This window comes from Palaemon carinicauda, chromosome 8 (genome assembly GCF_036898095.1).
Source record: "Palaemon carinicauda isolate YSFRI2023 chromosome 8, ASM3689809v2, whole genome shotgun sequence".
Taxonomy (NCBI): domain Eukaryota; kingdom Metazoa; phylum Arthropoda; class Malacostraca; order Decapoda; family Palaemonidae; genus Palaemon; species Palaemon carinicauda.
The window spans coordinates 7,250,969-7,270,608 of NC_090732.1; the positions used below are offsets into that span (position 1 = coordinate 7,250,969).

Consider the following 19,640-nt stretch of genomic DNA (forward strand, 5'->3'; position numbering starts at 1 on the left):
GGGGAGTCTCCCGTGCCATCTGTTCCTGACAGGAGGAAACTGCAATTGGACACCTTGTCCCAGTTGTCGTAGCCGATAGCTTAGGCCGACGTGGTTGAAAGAAAAGGGAGCTGGAGCCCTGCAGAGTCTGGAAGAAAGCGCCTTGGAGGAGTGAAACCGGAAGTCGATTTACTCCGCACAGCAGATGTTTAAGTCTCTGTCCTTGGGCAAAGACAAAACTCTTCTCAAGGATGGAAGGGTGTCTGAGGTCGTTGACCTCCACAGATGAGACACCCGAAGGAAGCCTTCAGTCAGTGCGTCCAGATGGTACAACATCGAGCTTGTCCGCAAGTAGATACTTAACGACGAAAGGCCAAGGTGCCTGAGCTCGAGAGGAGGAAAGTACCCTTGATCTTCCTGTAGCTTCCTTGAACCAAACCTCGGGCCGTAACCGAGGAGGGAAAGAACCTGGTAAGCTCCCAGAGGAAGAGGTAAGCAGTCACCCCTTGTCCGATGGAGAAATCTTCAACGGAAAGCCCCCCCGCCAAAAATCCTTCCAGGGCGGGAGAAGGAGAGAGTACTCGTGCAGGAGAGGGGACCCTCGAGACCGACCTCTTGGGAACCAACTTCGCCCTGGGGGAAGTCACCACGAAGTCCACTCCTCTCTTTCTCTTCAGCGTAGGAGAGACAGCCGCTGGTTTGTTACCCTGGCCGGTGAGTGCTGGTTTCATAAACCTCATTAACGCCCGTGCCAGCGGATCAAACCATGTCTGCTGCTCCAAGGACACAGAGTCCGAAATCCTCGCTAAGGTGAAAGGGATCGGGCGATCCTTTGGAGAGGACACGACGGTTCCTGCCTGAAAAGAAGGTGGGAAGAATGCTGTACTGACCTGTCTTCGTCCTGCACTACCAACCTGTGCTTGGATGGAGGTGATCCCGAGTGCCGCCTAGGAGCACGCGTCCCTGCTGCTACCACCGGCTGTGGAATTCGCCGCGAACTATGGTCGCGCGAGGGCGAACGGTCGCGCAAAGGCGAATGGTCGCGCGGGCGCACAGGCGAGTGGTCGCGCGGGCGCGCAGGCGAGCGGTCGTGAGGGCGCGCAGGCGAGCGGTCGCGAGGGCGCGCAGACGAGCGATCGCGCGGGCGCGCAGGCGAGCGATCGCGCGGGCGAGCGATCGCGCGGGCGCGCAGGCGAGCGATCGCGCGGGCGCGCAGGCGAATGGGCGTGACGGCGAGGGATCGTGCTGCCGCGTAGGTGAAGAAGATCGCTGGCGGTAAGCGATGGCGAGCAGCATGTGTAGGTGAATGATCGCGTGATAGGGTGCGATGGTGATCAGCATCCGCAAGAGGGCGATCGTTCAGGGTTGTGCGATGAGGAGCAGCATGCGAAGCGGGCAATCGTTCAGGGTTGTGCGATGGCGAGCAGCATGCGCAGGTGAATGATCGCGTGAAAGGGTGCGATGGTGATCAGCATCCGCAAGAGGGCGATCGTTCAGGTTTGTGCGATGAGGAGCAGCATGCGAAGCGGGCAATCGTTCAGGGTTGTGCGATGGCGAGCAGCATGCGCAGGTGAATGATCGCGTGAAAGGGTGCGATGGTGATCAGCATCCGCAAGAGGGCGATCGTTCAGGGTTGTGCGATGAGGAGCAGCATGCGAAGCGGGCAATCGTTCAGGGTTGTGCGATGGCGAGCAGCATGCGCAGGTGAATGATCGCGTGAAAGGGTGCGATGGTGATCAGCATCCGCAAGAGGGCGATCGTTCAGGGTTGTGCGATGAGGAGCAGCATGCGAAGCGGGCAATCGTTCAGGGTTGTGCGATGGCGATCAGCATCCGCAGTTGAGGGTCGCGCGATGGCGATCAGCATCCGCAGTTGAGGGTCGCGCGATGGCGATCAGCATCCGCAGTTGAGGGTCGCGCGATGGCGATCAGCATCCGCAGTTGAGGGTCGCGCGATGGCGATCAGCATCCGCAGTTGAGGGTCGCGCGATGGCGATCAGCATCTGCAGTTGAGGGTCGCGCGATGGCGATCAGCATCCGCAGTTGAGCTAGTAGCTGGCGAACCATGTTCCTTCAGAAGTGTTGGAGAACGTTGGCGTGCCAGCTGTAACACACGTGGGCGATCCGGAGATCGCTGGCGAGCTGATGATCGCTGACGAGCTGACGATCGCTGACGAGCTGATGATCGCTGACGAGCTGATGATCGCTGACGAGCTGATGATCGCTGACGAGCTGATGATCGCTGACGAGCAGAAGGCTACGCGTGGAAGCCCGCGCAAAGAAGAAGAGTCCTTGACCCCGACCTGAACCTAAGTTCTAGATCGCGAGGGCGAACGTGGGCGCACAGGGCACGTAACAGGAACTGCAGGGAAGATCATCTTGAAAGCGCTGACGAACAGGAGAGCGCTGACGAACAGAAGGGCGCGCAGGGAAACCCTGACACGCAAGGGAAGAACCCCCGTGGGGGCAACCCTTTGCCCCGAAGGGATCGTTGTCCGCCGGGAGACTGATGTCCGTCGGAAGACCGCTGTCCGTCGGGAAGACCGTTGTCCGTCGGGAAGACCGTTGCCCGTCGGAAGACGAGATTAGACTGCTGTCCATCTGCACCAAGACGGAAGATCGAGAAAAAGAAGTTGTAGGCTGCAAACGGAGATTCAAAAAGGCGCCTCAAACACCCTTATAGGGAGATGAGAGGCCCTTACGACGAGGCGGACGGAGGGCCTTACGGCGAGGGAGGCCAACAGCAACAGCAACAGAAGAAACCTCCGAAGAGGAGTCTCTATGAGTGTACTCTCTCGCGAACGAAAGAGAAACACTTCGTGGAAGAGACTGGTCAGCCAGTGACCTAAAAGGGGCAATCCTCCGAAGAGGAGATCCTGCAGTTGCCCAGCCCCTTGAGCGAAACTGCAGGTGCGACCGCTCAGCACCAAGAGCATAGTCGCACGAAAAAAAGGCAAGAGAAGAACCCCCCAAAAGAGGAAAAGCTCAAGCCTGGACAGGAAAAAACTTCCCTCGGAAGGAAAGTTATCCGCCCAAGGAGGCAAGCCTCCTGACTGTTCTAAAATGAACTGGAGAGCTGTCCGTCGACACGGGAGTACTACCAGTAGAAGGAGACACGCCCCTGACGACAATACAAGGGGGAGGCAGCAACAGCCGAATCCCCAGGACTCAACCAGACAGCTCACACCGTTGCTATATTACAGAAACGAACTAGATCGGTAACTGTAAAAAATAAAACAAATAATATTAGTACACATTCATTCCCCCGGGAAGGCTCCGAAGAGGAATCCCGAGGAAAAGGAACAAGAATTACACAATAGGCACGTGCCCTCACAACCACTTACACTCGCGGAAGGAGAGCTGTAACCAAAACAGAATTATAACAATTATAATTATGTAACTATGTAATTATGTAATTTAAAAATGAATGAACACTAAAGAAAAAAACGAAAACCCCGAAAGGAATCGTTCTACAAGCTGAAAAATTAACAACTACAATTAGATTCATAAACTAATTGAGACAAAATGTACGGCGTAGCAACCCCACCCACACGGGAAGGAAGCTACAAGGGCGTAGTAAAACATAGTAAAAGGGTGAACGACCTCAAGAGAGAGAGAGAGAGAAAGACCGAAGTCAAACTCGATCGCAACCCATAAAATTAGGCCGTGGTGGCCTAACTGCCGAGGCCTCCACGTAGATATCGTACACTACACACACATCTGAAAAGGAAACTTACTTATTTCTATACTCAAATATATATACAAACATGAAAACATGTTTACATATATATTGAGTAAAAGAAAAGTAAGCGATTAAGTAAAGACAAAACAGACAATGGCTGCCAAGCGAGGACCAAGACAGAGACGTCTGTCACAGTCCGAGCCAAAAGTGAAAGTGAGTATTCACCTGTGTGTGAGGGGGAGGAGGGGTAGCTAGCTACCACTCCCCTACCCCCCCGCTAACTAGCGCGGGGGTAATACACCCTCGTTAAATTCTAATGGCTCGCCATTTCAGCTACGCTAAAAGTAATACCCTTTGTAAATAGCGTGGTTTGTATTTCGGTTACGGAACAATTAGTATTTAATCAGTGAATGAGCCTGTTCTACCATAAACCTTAGGCTAGCATTTGTGAAAAATGCCTAATGTTTATATTTTTCTTCGGTTGGTCTTATAGGTAGCACTTCTAAGTGCATTCAAATATTGACACGAGCTTCAATATCTCTTATTTGGTTCAGTCTCTTTAGTTGCGGAACCTGTGCCTTACAGCAATCTAGACTCCTTCCTTGTGAATCGGATTCAGAGATAGAAAAATGGTATAGTAGCTCTCAGATCCATTATCACTCCTCCCGGTTCCTGACCAAGTGCAAATGATCATCCATAATATACAATATTCCCAGCCATTTATAAAATCGACAAACTTTTCAAATTCTCAAATTGGTCCATTACCTTGTACAGTATTTGAAACTGCCTCAAAATAGAATTTTGATTCATTTCATAAGCAACCGGATTCTTAAACAAAATAACAGTATAAATACTCTCAGATTCTTTATCACTCCTTCCACATCTTGACCAAATGCAGATGCTCAACCTTTGTGTGCAATAATTGATTATGTGGCATATCATAAATTTTCCTGTTCCCAGTAAGATACAAAAACTCCTTCAGAACCGATAAACAAAAGATTGCACTACAATATGCCTCGGCTGACCAAGTGGCTACCAACATAGCCTCTACCACTATCAGTTGTTAGAGAACAAGGGATTGCATCATAACACAATGTGAAATAAAGTTAAGCTCTGCCTTTAGCTGAAGTTTCAATGAGGCATAACATGTAATGTGTCTTTTGCTAAATGCACAAGTAGTTCACGTTACAAAAGCATAGTTGGAATCGGCGAACAATGATTTTTGTCCAGATGGGCCTGGTTTGACTCATGTGGCTATTAATATAGGGGCTTTCACTAGCTGTTGTAAAAGTTTGAAAAGTAATTAAAGGTGCCTACTTGCTGGGAGGCTCTTTTGAGAGGAATAATAAAGAGGCACTTCCTCTTCCTGGAATTTACAGCAGTTTCCATATAAATGATTTGACTGATCATAAAGAAATAATGCAAAATTTAGCAAAAGAAATCATAAAGCCAGTTGAAAATGCATCTTAAAGTAAACTTTAGCTATAAAATTCACTGTATTACTGTACTTACATTAGCACTAACTTAAAAAGGAATAAAATACATAATCTTAAATGGAAATTAAATGAGCAACAAACACTGGAATGTAATCCTACGGAAAACACCAGTAAAATAATGAAAGATACGTTGAAAGTACAACAGAACTAGAAAAGTAAACATACTGACCAATACAGCATCTAAAGAACAGTTCACAGAACAATGTGATGTTTAAAGAGCTGTGATAAAATAGATAATTTAATGAGCAGAAAAACTTTGTCTTTCTCCTAAAATTAATATCTACTGTATACTATCATGACATGAACATTATTCATGATATTTAAGAAAGGTCAGCATACCAAAAGTACATAACATAGTAGCACCCTTTAATAATCATACACTATCAGTAAATTTGAACATTCTATTTGCAAGAAAAGTAATGAAATTTCAAATTTTATCTAATAATTGGGGATCAAACATTTAATCTATATTACTGTACTTACACAATTTTCAGCATCAATAACTCCTTTCAAGAAGTCAACTTGTCTCTTGTAATGCTTTAATGTTTCTTCATTAGGAGCACTGAAAATTAGTAAATATTACAATGAAAGTAATCATGCATTGAATAAGTAACTATGCATTATTTATATTACAAAAGTTGCAAAATATAGCAATATTATGATAAAACTTAATTCTTATCAAGTCGATTATTTCAATGTTTAACTAAAATTTATGTGCTATTTTAACAAATGCGGTAACATAAGTTTTTTGCTTACTTTGGACTTTTTTCCATTTCTGGTATTTTCTCTTGAAGCCAACCAATGTACTGGAAAAAAAGGGTAAACCATTCAATAGCATGTCTACTATTTCTATATCTAAATATACAAAAAAAAAATGGACAATAATATAAATCATACAACTGAGAGATGAATGCCTGTCTCATCAAAGTACTGTAGTACAGTTCATTAAAACTTGGTTAAAGAATAAAAAAATGCTTAATTCAACGTGTGTCGCTACCTAGAATTATCAAACAGATAATTACAATACTTAACTTGGGAGTAGGTATCTCCAAAACATCTGACATCTTGAAAACACAGAAACACAAAAGCTATGAAAACAAACGCGTTTGGCTATCACTGGTGCTAGAAAAGGAATGAGGGGAGAAGCGTGGGTAGTGGTAGGGGTGGGGGGGGGGGTTAGTCGTAGTAGCGGCCAGTAGTTGGATGTAGAACAGCACCTCATAGTATCGGGGAATATTGATGAAGGAGAGGACTAATTGGTAAGGGATCTCTGGTAGTGGTTCTAACATGCCCCAGTTACTATACCGACACTCTATTAGAGTGAGCGAGCTGGGTTTATTCCTGGCATTCCATGCAACTTTTTTCTCTGGTATATTTTGCAGTATTTATACCTTAGAAATGGTGCTGTAAGGAGCATTTCACGGAGGGACACAGGTCAAGCCCAGAAATAGATTTTTCCTTCGTCAAAATCCCTTATTTATAAAGATGAGGAAACAAAAATGTTATTTTTATAATAAAATAAATTTTTGAATATACTTACCCGGTGATTATATATGCTGCAACTCTGTTGCTCAACAGAAAACACTACGTTAAAAATCCGCCAGCGATCGCTATGCAGGTAGGGGGTGTACTTCAACAGCGCCATCTGTCGTGCAGGTACTCAGTACTCAATGTAAACAAAGAACTCAATTTTCTCCTCGGTCCACTGCGTCTCTATTGGGGAGGAAGGGAGGGTCCTTTAATATATAATCACCGGGTAAGTATATTCAAAAATTTATTTTATTATAAAAATAACATTTTTCAATATTTAACTTAGCCGGTGATTATATAAGCTGATTCACACCCAGGGGGGTGGGTAGAGACCAGCAATAAATGTTTACATTATTATGAGCTAAGGATTTTTTATTTCATTTTAGCAGTTATCAAAATAACAAACTTAAAATAAATAAGTACCTGGTAAGGAAGTCGACTTGAACAATTACTCTGCCTTTTTAAGTACGTCTTCCTTACGGAGCCTCGCGATCCTCTTAGGATGCTGAGCGACCCCTAGGAGCTGAAGTATCAAGGGTTGCAACCCATACAACAGGACCTCATCAAAACCTCTAATCTAGGCGCTTCTCAAGAAATGACTTTGACCACCCGCCAAATCAACCAGGATGCGAAAGGCTTCTTAGCCTTCCGGACAACCCAAAAACAATAATAAAACATTTCAAGAGAAAGATTAAAAAGGTTATGGAATTAGGGAATTGTAGTGGTTGAGCCCTCACCCACTACTGCACTCGTTGCTACGAATGGTCCCAGAGTGTAGCAGTTCTCGTAAAGAGACTGGACATTCTTAAGATAAAAAGACGCGAACACTGACTTGCTTTTCCAATAGGTTGCGTCGATTATACTTTGCAGAGATCTATTTTGTTTAAAGGCCACGGAAGTTGCGACAGCTCTAACTTTGTGTGTCCTTACCTTCAGCAAAACTTGGTCTTCCTCATTCAGATGGGAATGAGCTTCTCGTATTAACAGTCTGATAAAATAGGATAAAGCATTCTTTGACATAGGCAAAGATAGTTTCTTAACTGAACACCATAAAGCTTCAGACGGGCCTCGTAAAGGTTTAGTTCGTTTTAAATAGAACTTAAGAGCTCTTACAGGGCATAAGACTCTTTCTAGTTCATTTCCAACCATACGATAAGTTTGGAATATCGAACGATATTGGCCAAGGCCGAGAAGGCAGCTCGTTTTTGGCTAGAAAACCAAGTTGTAGAACATGTAGCCGTTTCGGATGAGAATCCGATGTTCTTGCTGAAGGCATGAATCTCACTGACTCTTTTAGCTGTGGCTAAGCATACCAGGAAAAGAGTCTTTAAGGTGAGATCTTTCTGGGAGGCTGATTGTAGCGGTTCGAACCTGTCTGACATAAGGAATCTTAGTACCACGTCTAAATTCCAACCAGGTGTAACCAAACGACGCTCCTTCGTGGTCTCAAAAGACTTAAGGAGGTCCTGTAGATCTTTATTGTAGGAAAGATCTAAGCCTCTGTGACGGAAGACTGATGCCAACATGCTTCTGTAACACTTGATAGTGGGAGCTGAAAGAGATCGTTCTTTCCTCAGATATAAGAGGAAGTCAGCTATTTGAGTTACAGAGGTACTGGTCGAGGATACGGATACTGACTTGCACCAGTTTCGGAAGATTTCCCACTTCGATTGGTAGACTCTAAGGGTGGATGTTCTCCTTGCTCTAGCAATCGCTCTGGCTGCCTCCTTCGAAAAGCCTCTAGCTCTCGAGAGTCTTTCGATAGTCTGAAGGCAGTCAGAGGAAGAGCGTGGAGGCCTTGGTGTACCTTCTTTACGTGTGGCTGACGTAGAAGGTCCACCCTTAGGGGAAGTGTTCTGGGAACGTCTACTAGCCATCGAAGTACCTCGGTGAACCATTCTCTCGCGGGCCAGAGGGAAGCAACTAGCGTCAACCTTGTCCCTTCGTGAGAGGCGAACTTCTGCAGTACCTTGTTGACAATCTTGAACGGAGGGAATGCATAAAGATCTAGATGTGACCAATCTAGGAGAAAGGCATCTATATGAACTGCTGCTGGGTCCGGGATTGGTGAGCAAAATATTGGGAGCCTCTTGGTCATCGAGGTTGCGAAGAGATCTATGGTTGGCTGGCCCCAAGTGGCCCAAAGTCTCTTGCATACATCCTTGTGGAGGGTCCATTCTGTTGGAATTATTTGTCCCTTCCGACTGATTCAATCTGCCATGACATTCAAGTTGCCTTGGATGAACCTCGTTACTAGTGATATGTCTAGACCTTTTGACCAGGTGAGGAGGTCCCTTGCGATCTCGTACAACGTCAGAGAGTAGGTCCCTCCTTGCTTGGAGATGTACGCCAAAGCCGTGGTGTTGTCCGAGTTCACCTCCACCACTTTGCCTTGAAGGAGAGACCTGAAGCTTTTCCAGGCCAGACGTACTGCCAGTAGCTCCTTGCAGTTGAAATGCATTGTCCTTTTACTCGAGTTCCATAATCCCGAGCATTCCCGTCCGTCTAATGTCGCACCCCAGCCTACGTCCGATGCGTCCGAGAAGAGAACGTGGTTGGGAGTCTGAACAGTCAGGGGAAGACCCTCTCTTAGGTTGATATAGTCCTTTCACCAAGTCAGACAAGACTTTATCTTTTCGGAAACCGGGATCGAGACCGCTTCTAGCGTCTTGTCCTTTTTCCAGTGAAAAGCTAGATGGTATAGAAGAGGACGGAGGTGTAGTCTTCCTAGTGACACAAATTGATCCACGGATGACAGCGTCCCTACCAGACTCATCCACAGCCTGACTGAGCAGCGTTCCTTCTTCAGCATCTACTGGATGGATAGCAAGGCTGGGGGCTGATCGTCTTGTTCAGCAACGTCCTCATCAGAGGGTTCCTCATCCGAAACTGATGAGGAAACGGCAACGGAGTGGGCAACGTCTGACTCGCTGAATCCGGTCGCACTGGTGGATGCGTGACGGAGCCGGACGCAATATCATGGAACTGCTGCACAGTCTGTGAACTGTCAACAACCATGGGTGCGCGAGGAAGCACAGCGTCAACCCGAAACTGTCTAGACCGTCTGGGTTGTGCAGTCAACACCCTACCGGGTTGCTGAGGTTGACGCACTGCGTCACAACAAGTCACCTCTGCTGGTTGTTGAACGTCCTGAACGTCAACAACCACCTCCGAGCGTCGCTTAACGTCAACGTGCGGCTGGCAACCCACACTGGGTCGCATCGGTGGAGGAACCACCTCAACTGGCAGACGCGAGTAGGTTACCTCAGCGTCAACAGGGCGCACAACCGACCGGTTGGAAGGTTGTTGGCCAGAAGGTTCTTCTCCGCATTTAAGTCCTCTATCAAGGACGCCAGCTTGGACTGCATGTCTTGCAGCAAAGCCCATTTAGGGTCTACGGGAGCAGGTGTGGCAACAGACGGGGTTAGCGACTGAGGCGGAACCGTTTACCATCCCTGAAAGCCTTGTTATGCGTGACATAATAGTACAGCAAAACTTCAAAGGCTCGACAACAGCTGAGAAGTTGACCTGTAAACAACTTGGAGCGTCTCCTGGCTAGGCGTCAGGGAGAGTCTACCAGAATTGAGAAGTCTATCTGGGCAGAGGCATGAACTCCCAAGCCGAGAACTTCTCTCGTGTCATATCAGACTCTCGCTCTATAAACCAGTTTAAAAGAAGGGAAAGCAAAGGCTGTATCCCCCAAACTCCTCCTGGTGAAAAACCAGTCGCCTAGCCAACGTAACGCTCTCTAGGAGAGCGAGAGCGCACTAGCTTAAAAACAACGGCTTCGAAGTAGCTAGGCCTAGTGTAAGTTCTGACGTTTAGGCGAACGAGGAGCAGCAGTTACAAGATCCGGACGAAGATCCTTAAAAAAATCATCATGATTTAATTAAAGTCCATAGGAGGCTAAGCAGCTTAAGGCTCCTCTCCATCTGACAGAGTCCTCAAGGGAATATCAGTAGGAGGGAGAACAGCAACTTCCTCATCTACAGGAACCTTGTCCGATAAAAGCTGAGTCTCTCACTGGTGCATTAGTAGCGGACCAGAACGCAACGTCATGTAACTGCTTGACAGTCTGTGAACTGTCAACAACTGAACTGTCAACCACAACAGGTGCGTGAGGACGTACAGCGTCCACTCGAGACTGCTTTGACTGCCTAGACTGAGCAGTCAAAACAACTCTAGAATGCGGAGGTTGACGCACAGCGTCAAAACAAGTCAACTCCGATTGTTAGTGAACGTCTAGAACGTCAACAGGAGCATCAGCCAGTGGCCTAACGTCCAAATGCGGCTGAAAAACCACACGAGACCGCATCGAGTGTGGTTCTAAACAACCTGACTGACGTGACTAAGCTACGCCAACGTCAACAGTAAGCACAAAGGAACGTTAGGTTGGCTGAAAGCCAGGATATCGATGAGATAAACGGCTAGACTCAACGGACTAATCGACAGAATAGTCTTCCATAAGGGAGGCAAGCATATACTGCATGTTTTGCCATACAACCCCTTAAGGATCAACGGAAATGGTTGTGGTAATAGACGAGGGTAACGTCTGTGACCGCAACACTTTGCCTACAAAAAAAGACTTTCGGAGTCTGTGTTACGCTTTTGTTAGGCGGCGAGCAGTTATCCGATGACTGCATAGGGTCAGAGCTGTCCTAATGGCTGTAACCAGGACGCTGGACCTGTCCTGAAAGGACTGACTTTCGCTTAAGGGCTTCGAAACCTTGTGACAGGTTTCTTATGCGAAAAGCCTACGGATGGCGAGGAGAAACAACGTCTCTCTCGTCTTATGGTAGGGGAGATCTTGGTAAGAAACACCCGATACCATAGAGGGAAAACGTCTGTTCGTTGGTCAAGGCCTCTCGAACCCATAAGTCGTACGACATTACTTCTCCCCTGGGCTTGGGAGCTTGCAAGAGGTCCCGGACTAGGTGAACGACAGGCACGAACAGACGAACCCTCGGACGCAACACTGTAACACTTTGCGCCTCGGACGCAACACTGTAACACTTTGCGCATATCACTTTATCACTTCGATTTTCTGTTTTGCACTTATTTCTACCTGAAACACGCAATTCTACCCTTCATTAAAAGGTAGTAATTGCGAAATTAGTCGTATAATGCAAGCTCATAATACCAGCAAAAAACAGAAAACATATTTTAAGATAAAAAGAAAAATCAGTGGCTGGGAAAGAGACTAAACACTAGTTCATATAACTACGTTTTCAATCTCTCACCGCACATAGCCTGGGAACGAGAATAAAAACCTAAAAACGTTTTATCCTTCCTCCCCGTACAGAGACTAGGGACGAGAGTAACACGAGAACGTTACCCGCTTGAACGGAACGTTTTCTCTCCTCTCTCTCCCTCCGTCTCTATCTCTCTCTCTCTTTCTCTCTTAATTTCGCACCTAAGAGAAGAGCCCAATTATATATCGTCAAAAAACATGTTATTTGACTAAAGGAAAAAACTGAAAGGTTTTTCAAATAAAAAGTTCCTTTAAATTAGAATTTAAAACATTTAAGCTAAGAAAGAATGAACAAAACGTCAGAATCGATTTACTCTTACTGCAAAGTGAAACCGTGATACACTCTCTCTCTATCGTAACGATAGAGCGCATGTTGAACGTCCTGAACGTCAACAACTGCGTAGCATAAAAAACTAAACGTTAGTTCATCTTTGAAAACAGTACGAAGACTATCAAAGAAAATCTTTCATAAAATATTACATTTAAAAAGTTTTAAATCCTTTAAAAGCTAAAGACGATATAAAGGGCTCAATGTTGATTAACTTCGGTTTCCAAGTTAGGACCGCCTACTCTAAGGAAAGGTCTATATAAACAAAGCATTAAAATTTATTTTATATGTTTATAAAAAATGGAAAGTTAATCGAAGAGGCCTAATAAAGGCGGAGAGATATAAAATATATAGAGGAAAATCTATAACGTGATAAGATAATTACTAAAAGCCTAAACACACTTCCGTCTAAGGGAAGGGTCGGCCATTTAAAAGTGAAAGAAAGTCCATACTCTCTTTGTCACCATAATTAAATCTATCCAAAACGAGTTCAAGTTTTGAGATGAAGATAAAACACCTGCATAGCGAAAGCTCAAAACTAGAATAGTGTACTTCACCAATAGTTGTGAAAACAAATCCAGTTAGCAACAGCGAATTAGTAGGTCTTGCCGGTAGCCCGACAGAGAGAAAATTGAGTTCTTTGTTTACATTGAGTACCTGCACGACAGATGGCGCTGTTGAAGCACACCCCCTACCTGCATAGCGATCGCTGGCGGATTTTTAACGTAGAGTTTTCTGTCGAGCAACAGAGTTGCAGCATATATAATCACCGGCTAAGTTAAATATTGAAAACAGAAATTTTATAATACAATTTCTTATATCTATACTCACCTGATGCTCATATCATTCTAAAAGTCAACACAAAACAACAACGATGAGAGCTCCTCTGCCAGATATCAGGTTTTTTACTGTTGTCTTCGGATTTTCTAGTATTTGCTGCAATGTTCTGCATAATTGTATTTGGGGTGATCATGGTCCAGTTATTCTTTGTATCTCATGCCTAGGGACAGTTTTTTCATTTATTGATTAGAGTGAGAAATACATAACCTTACTGTTCCTCTCTAGGTATGTTTCATGATCAAATCAAAGCTTAAAGCATAAAAGACGCTTACTCTTAATTCAGGGGTAATCTGGATACTTTCTTAAAGAAAGAATGCTACAATAATGCCACTCCAGCCTTTTGCCATCTTAATGCATTAATTCTACTAGTCATCAATTACTAACAGTTTAATGTTTTTAGCTTCTTTAGTACATGCTCAGAAAGACAGAAACCATTAAGTTTCAGATTAAGGGTAATATTTAAAACTTAACCTGCTCTGTTAAAAACTCTAGCCTAACTCATAAGTGTTGCCAAACAGTTCTGATGAAATATTTACTAAGGGTTCTGGTGGTACACAGCACCTCCCAGATTCAGGATCTTCTGTAAAGCCTAGAATTATTTAGTTACTTTAGAACCTTATGCTGCCTAACTATCGCATCCAGAGTTTCTAGTCCTCTGTTAGGCCCTCTGTTAGACACCAAGAATATACATTTAATTTTAATCTGGTTAAACCTATTGAATCTTGAGAAAAAATTAACAATTCAGTCAATAGTAAGATGTCCTGAAAATTTTGCATTAATAAAAGAAAATATTCCTACTATAGACACAAAAAGATAAAATTTGCACTAAGTTTACCATGATAACCTCTTTTTGTTTGGCTAAGTCATTTAGCTTGCATTCAATAAGGGCCTCCTATTAACAATCACTATTAGTTATGTAGTTCATTAGTCTGTTCTGCTAAATTGGCTTGGGTGTACAACTGTCCTGTCTTATAAAAATACAATGCTCTAGGTCATAATTGAGAACATAATAAAGTAGCAAATGGGACAGTGTCGAAGCAGATTTTCCCAAAAATTTGAACATCAGATCATTGATTTTAATCTTAAAGTTCTTAACAAACTAAGGTTTATATACAATTCAAGGTGACTACTTTGTGAATATACAAGGAAATCACCGTACTCAAACATTTACATAACAAAGAAACATTATACTGTATACGATTGCTGGTGCTCGAGCTTATATTTGCAGTCACATGGGCTGACCCAGGTGCATCAAAACAAGACCTTTTGTTGCCAAATCTGAAAACAATTTTGAAAATGAACTCAGCCGAGTGTCCAAAACTAGTCGTAATATGATAATCTATACTGTATAACAAATTACTATGGTACATCACCCATCAAAAATAATGGCTAAGTATTTAATAGATACGCACACACGCACCTATCACCAGGGTATGACTAGAACTGAGTGGTACTCAGCAGCCAACATATCCATAACTAAAAAAATCCTCAATATCTCTGGATGCATAGACCTCCTGATTTTTCCTCTTGATTTGCAAATCAAGATAGATTACCTCGATCCAGCATCCAAAGGCTTAATGACTTCAAGAAAACAAATCTACCTGTTACCCTGCTCTAATCCTCTCTTTTTTTTTTTCTTTTAGTGAGGCTTGAGGTATGTCTGCCTTATGCTCCCTGAGGTTACATAACCTGGCAATATCTACTGAACTGAAATGCTTAGACCTGATTTTTACTAAAGAATAAGATATACCTGAAAACATCCAATATATTTTGCCTTTGGAGAGGGCACTATCAACTCTTGCTACTGATGAAAGTTCTAATTCTAAAAATGAAGGGGTAGGAAATCGTCTAGAGAACTAATAAGGGACATCTGAAATGGGAAGGGAAAAAATGGAGGCTAGTAATGAACATGTCATCATTAATCATCAACGCTAAAAGACCTAACAGTAAAATGACAGAAATTCTTTAGTTGTTACCTAGATTACAATCTAACAAACACAACATAACATAATTACCTCCCTTCACATTTCTCTTTGTGATCAGCCTCATCACACATTTAGTGACCCTAATACTGTACTATTTAATCTAGGAGACCCTACAATCAGTGACGAAGCACAATATATACGATTTATTCTCTACCCCATCTGATCCTACTTTTGGTAAATATATTAATTTTTTATCTTGGAGATTACTTTACTTATCAAATTTATATGATACTCATAAACTCTTTAAAAAATAATAATCATATGCATATTAAACTTTAACCTACACATACGAGACTTATTACAGACTAAACAAAATTTTATTTCAGAAGATATACCTTGAATATAAAAGAAAAACTTACTATTGTGTAATCATACCACCATCATGTCCTGATATGGGGCATGAAAAAACTTCCGTCAAAAATAACACCATCCAAATAAGAAGACACCATAGTTGACAAAATGAGAATGACTGCCTCTAGTGGCCATTTAGAGCTTGAGCAGTTCTCAAGGTATAATATAGGAGGGCTAGTCATACAAACTACAACCAACCACTAATTCCCTAATTTTAAGCATTTCAACCAAGCAGTATTTGCAAAAGTAAAAAAAAAAAAACAATGAATGTTGGATAATAATTATTGAAATATAGTAATGAAAAGGAAGGATAAATTCTATCCCGTGGAAAACCCGACACAGGGCATGTTTGCTAATTAAAACACCATCAACATGTCAATGCTCCAAATTACCTAGAAAACAGTTAAACTTAAGTACATACCACAAGCAAAGTATATTTTGATCCTTGTGGTTAACTAGGTTATAGGCAAAAATCAATTGCACTAATAGCCAAGTTGGAAGGTGCAGAATCCATTGCAACCTTAAGCCATTGTCATGGGTGACTTAAATGTAATTACACGTTTTCAAGGTTTTTAATTTGTATAAGTAACCTGGACCTTTTACATATCATTAACCCTTTTACCCCTAAAGGACGTACTGGTACGTTTCACAAAAGCCATCCATTTACCACCATGGACGTACCGGTACGTCCTTGCAAAAAAATGCTATAAAAATTTTTTTTTTTTCATATTTTTGATAATTTTTTTTAGAAAATTCTGGAATTTTCCAAGAGAATGAGACCAACCTGACCTCTCTCTGAAAAAAATTAAGGCTTTTAGAGCAATTTAAAAAAAATATACTGCAAAATGTGCTTGGAAAAAAATAACCCCTGGGGGTTAAGGGTTGGAAATTTCCAAATTGCCTGGGGGTAAAAGGGTTAACATTATTATATTCTCCTACTGAGGAAATAAGTGAAATGAACTGGAAAATCTGTAAATTTCTCCAAAAATATAAAAGGGCCTTCATTTCAACTTACTGTAAAAGAAAATAAGAGTCAAAAACAATATAAATTACCATAGAATGTATAAGGTAATTGCTAAATAATACAACATTTTATTTCCATTTTCATTCAGCAACTGAGTTGGTGTGACAAAACATCTATTTACAAGTCTTTACAGAAAACACATATAACTACTATTTTAGGTGTTATCTTCCACTGACCTTAATATATGTAGATAATTTTCACTTATATTAATTCTTGACTATTAAAATCAACAGTAATATATAAAAAAATATATTATGCCCAAGTTTCAGTTTGATATCGTTTTTCCAAGTCTTTCTTCATGTATTCTTCAACATCCTGCGAGCTGCAACCAAGACCTTTTTCGCATATATATTTCAAAGCATCATAAACATCAATTGGAACTCTCTTAGCATTACCAGCAAAGAAAACCAATGCTCTCTTGTTCCCAATAAGGTCCCAAAAACCTTCAGCATGTTGTCGCATTACATGTTGCACATATACCTTGTCCTCTTGGTCACGTGAAAAAGCACAGTAAAGATTCAATTTCTTTTCAGCTACTAAAGTTTCCCACTCTTCTTTGAAAAAGTAGTCTTTATCACAATTTCTACACCCAAATACCATAACAACATTTTCATGATAACCAGAAGCAACTCTTTCCTGTATATATGCTCGAAATGGAGCACAACCAGTTCCTGGTCCAATCATTATAACAGGAGGCAACTCTGGGGATGACATTGATGGAAAAGTTAAGGCACCAGATTTAAACCATACTGGCACACATGAATTCTCTTTTTGCCTTGATAACCAATTGGTGCACAATCCCAATCTGGGTCGCTTGAGAATTGTTCGATACTCAACAACAGCTACAAGAAGCTGGACTCGACCAGGAATAGCTAATACAGAAGAAGCAATTGAATAAGGCCTTGGTCGAATCGGTGGAATTAGATTAAATAAATACTCAAATGGAATATTTTTCGTGGTGTGTGGGAAGTCTGCCAGCACTTCCATTATACTTCTTTTGGGTCTGTTGCAATAGTCATAAAGATCTTGCTGTCCTTCAGGTGATGAGAATTCTAAAAACTTTTCTTTTTCATTTTCATCTGTTGTGAAAAAAGACAAAAGTTCAAAGAAGTATCGCTTTGGTACACTTTGAATATCAAAATAATTTTTCACACAATCTCTGATTGTACAAGGTCTGGGCAATAACCATGAAGGAGGCACAGCAATGTTTGTGTCAGAACTCTCCAAAGAAAACTTTTTTTCAGGGTCTAAGTTCAGCACACTTATAAATTCATTAACAAATTCTTCCAAATTCTGAGGTTGGACCATAAGAACATCACCTGGTTTATGACTATGTTTAACCTTACTTACATCAAACTCTACAAGCCTGACTTCTTGAAAGTGATCTTCAGCAGTGACTCTTTTATTAATTGTTACACATGCAGAAAATGGATTGAGAGCTGATGTTTCAGCTGCTTCATCTGCTATAGTAGGTTTATCAATACCTAACTTGTCATCTTCATCAGTGACATAACATACTTTGTATTTTGGAGGGGGAAGGATATGTGAACTAATAGGCTTTATGCCATCAGGGAGTGGGTAGAGTTCCAGTAATTTTGTCCACCATAATTTCAGCCATGAGTCTACAACAAAATCAGGCCCCAAGTCATGTTGATCATCACCGAGACCTATCTTCACGAGAGATTGACCGCCTAGAAGCATTAAAAGATTATTCAGTCTCTTTGCAGCAAAATTAAATTTCTGATATGATGAATCTCCCAGACCTATCACACCAAACTTCAGGTTTACTAAGAGTTGTCTATTCTTTCGGTTTGCCCACAGCGTCTTAAAGAAATTAGTCATGTTGTCTGGGTTGTCACCCTGACCTGTAGTTGCAGCAACAAAAACAACCAAGGTTGCCTTAGAAAATTCTTCTATATTAAAATCATCCATTGATGAAACCAAGGGGATGAAGAAGTGACAATAGGCTTCCCTTCCGATTCTCTCTGCAACTTCTTGGGCAGTTCCAGTTTGACTTCCATACAGGATTATCAAGTTCCGATCCTCCATCCACTGGAAGAAATGGCACTTGCGCTAATGTCTGACTTTTAAGTAATCACTTAAAGCTAAAACTACTTGCTAATATGCATTACAGTATATATAAGCTGTTGAGAACTTGAAGGTTTAAGAGTTTCAGTCCACCTAACAAATATTGCTGATAACCTTATGAGCATAAAAATCTAAAACAAATCAATTTTTAAATAAAAATTAATTATTTCAGTACTTGCCAAGTAGTCATATGCTCTTCATTCATTTTATAATCTTTGAAGTAATTTTTAGTTTTCATAACTATACAAACCAGTCCTTCAATAGGACTATGTTTTCAGCATAGCTGAATGAATATGTAAAGTAGCAGATGACATGTAGGAAAAAGGATTAAGAGAACAGAATGCCCAGGATAGAAGAGAATGGAGAAGGATTATACGAAACAGCGACCCCATATACAGGCGGATAAAGGCTGTATTATTATCATTACTAAGCTACAACCCTAATTGGAAAAGCAGGATTCTATAAGCCCAAGGGCTCAAACAGCAATAACGTTAAAATAGATCTTTCATGTAACTATAAAAAATTCACAAAACAAGAGGAAGATAAATAAGATAGAATAGTGTGCCTGAGTGTATCCTCAAGCAAGAGAACTCTACCTCAAGACAGTGGAAGACCATGGTGCAGAGGTTATGGCACTAACCAAGACCAGAGAACAATGGTTTGATTTTGGAGTGTCCTCCTAAAAGAGCTGCTTACCATAGCTAAAGAGTCTCTCTTACCCTTACCAAGAGGAAACTAGCCACTGAACAATTATAGTACAGTAGTTCACCCCTTGAACAAAGATAACTTGTTTAGTGATCTTAGTGTTGTCAGGTGTATGAGGACAGAGGAGAATGTGGAAAGAATAGGCCAGACCATTCGGTGTATGTGTAGGCAAAGGATAAATGAGCTGTAACTGGAGAGAAGAATCCAATGTAGTACTGCCTGGCCAGTCAAAGGACCCAATAACTCTCTAGCAGTAGTATCTCAACGAAGAAGTTTTCAGTATAGCTGGAACTCAGCTCTTGAAATTATATCTACGTGTCGGCAGTTACAAGGGATGGAAGGAAATTCCCACCCCTCACCAATACACTGAGTAGCTACTTTG

General features: G+C 42.2%; 1 protein-coding gene across 2 annotated transcripts in view; it reads right to left on the reverse strand.

The window, feature by feature from the left end:
- LOC137645620 (NADPH-dependent diflavin oxidoreductase 1) overlaps positions 1-19,640 on the reverse strand; it is a 98,392-nt gene that overhangs the window by 36,182 nt on the left and 42,570 nt on the right. Inside the window, exons 2-3 of one of the 2 annotated variants that reach the window (XM_068378431.1) lie at positions 5,913-5,962; positions 5,640-5,718 (exon numbers count right to left, since the gene is read on the reverse strand). In XM_068378431.1, the coding sequence (XP_068234532.1) occupies positions 5,640-5,718; positions 5,913-5,962 (129 nt within the window). Of the gene's footprint in view, positions 1-5,639; positions 5,719-5,912; positions 5,963-16,441; positions 18,518-19,640 lie in introns of those variants that run through there. The other variant, XM_068378430.1, reaches the window with a different exon arrangement.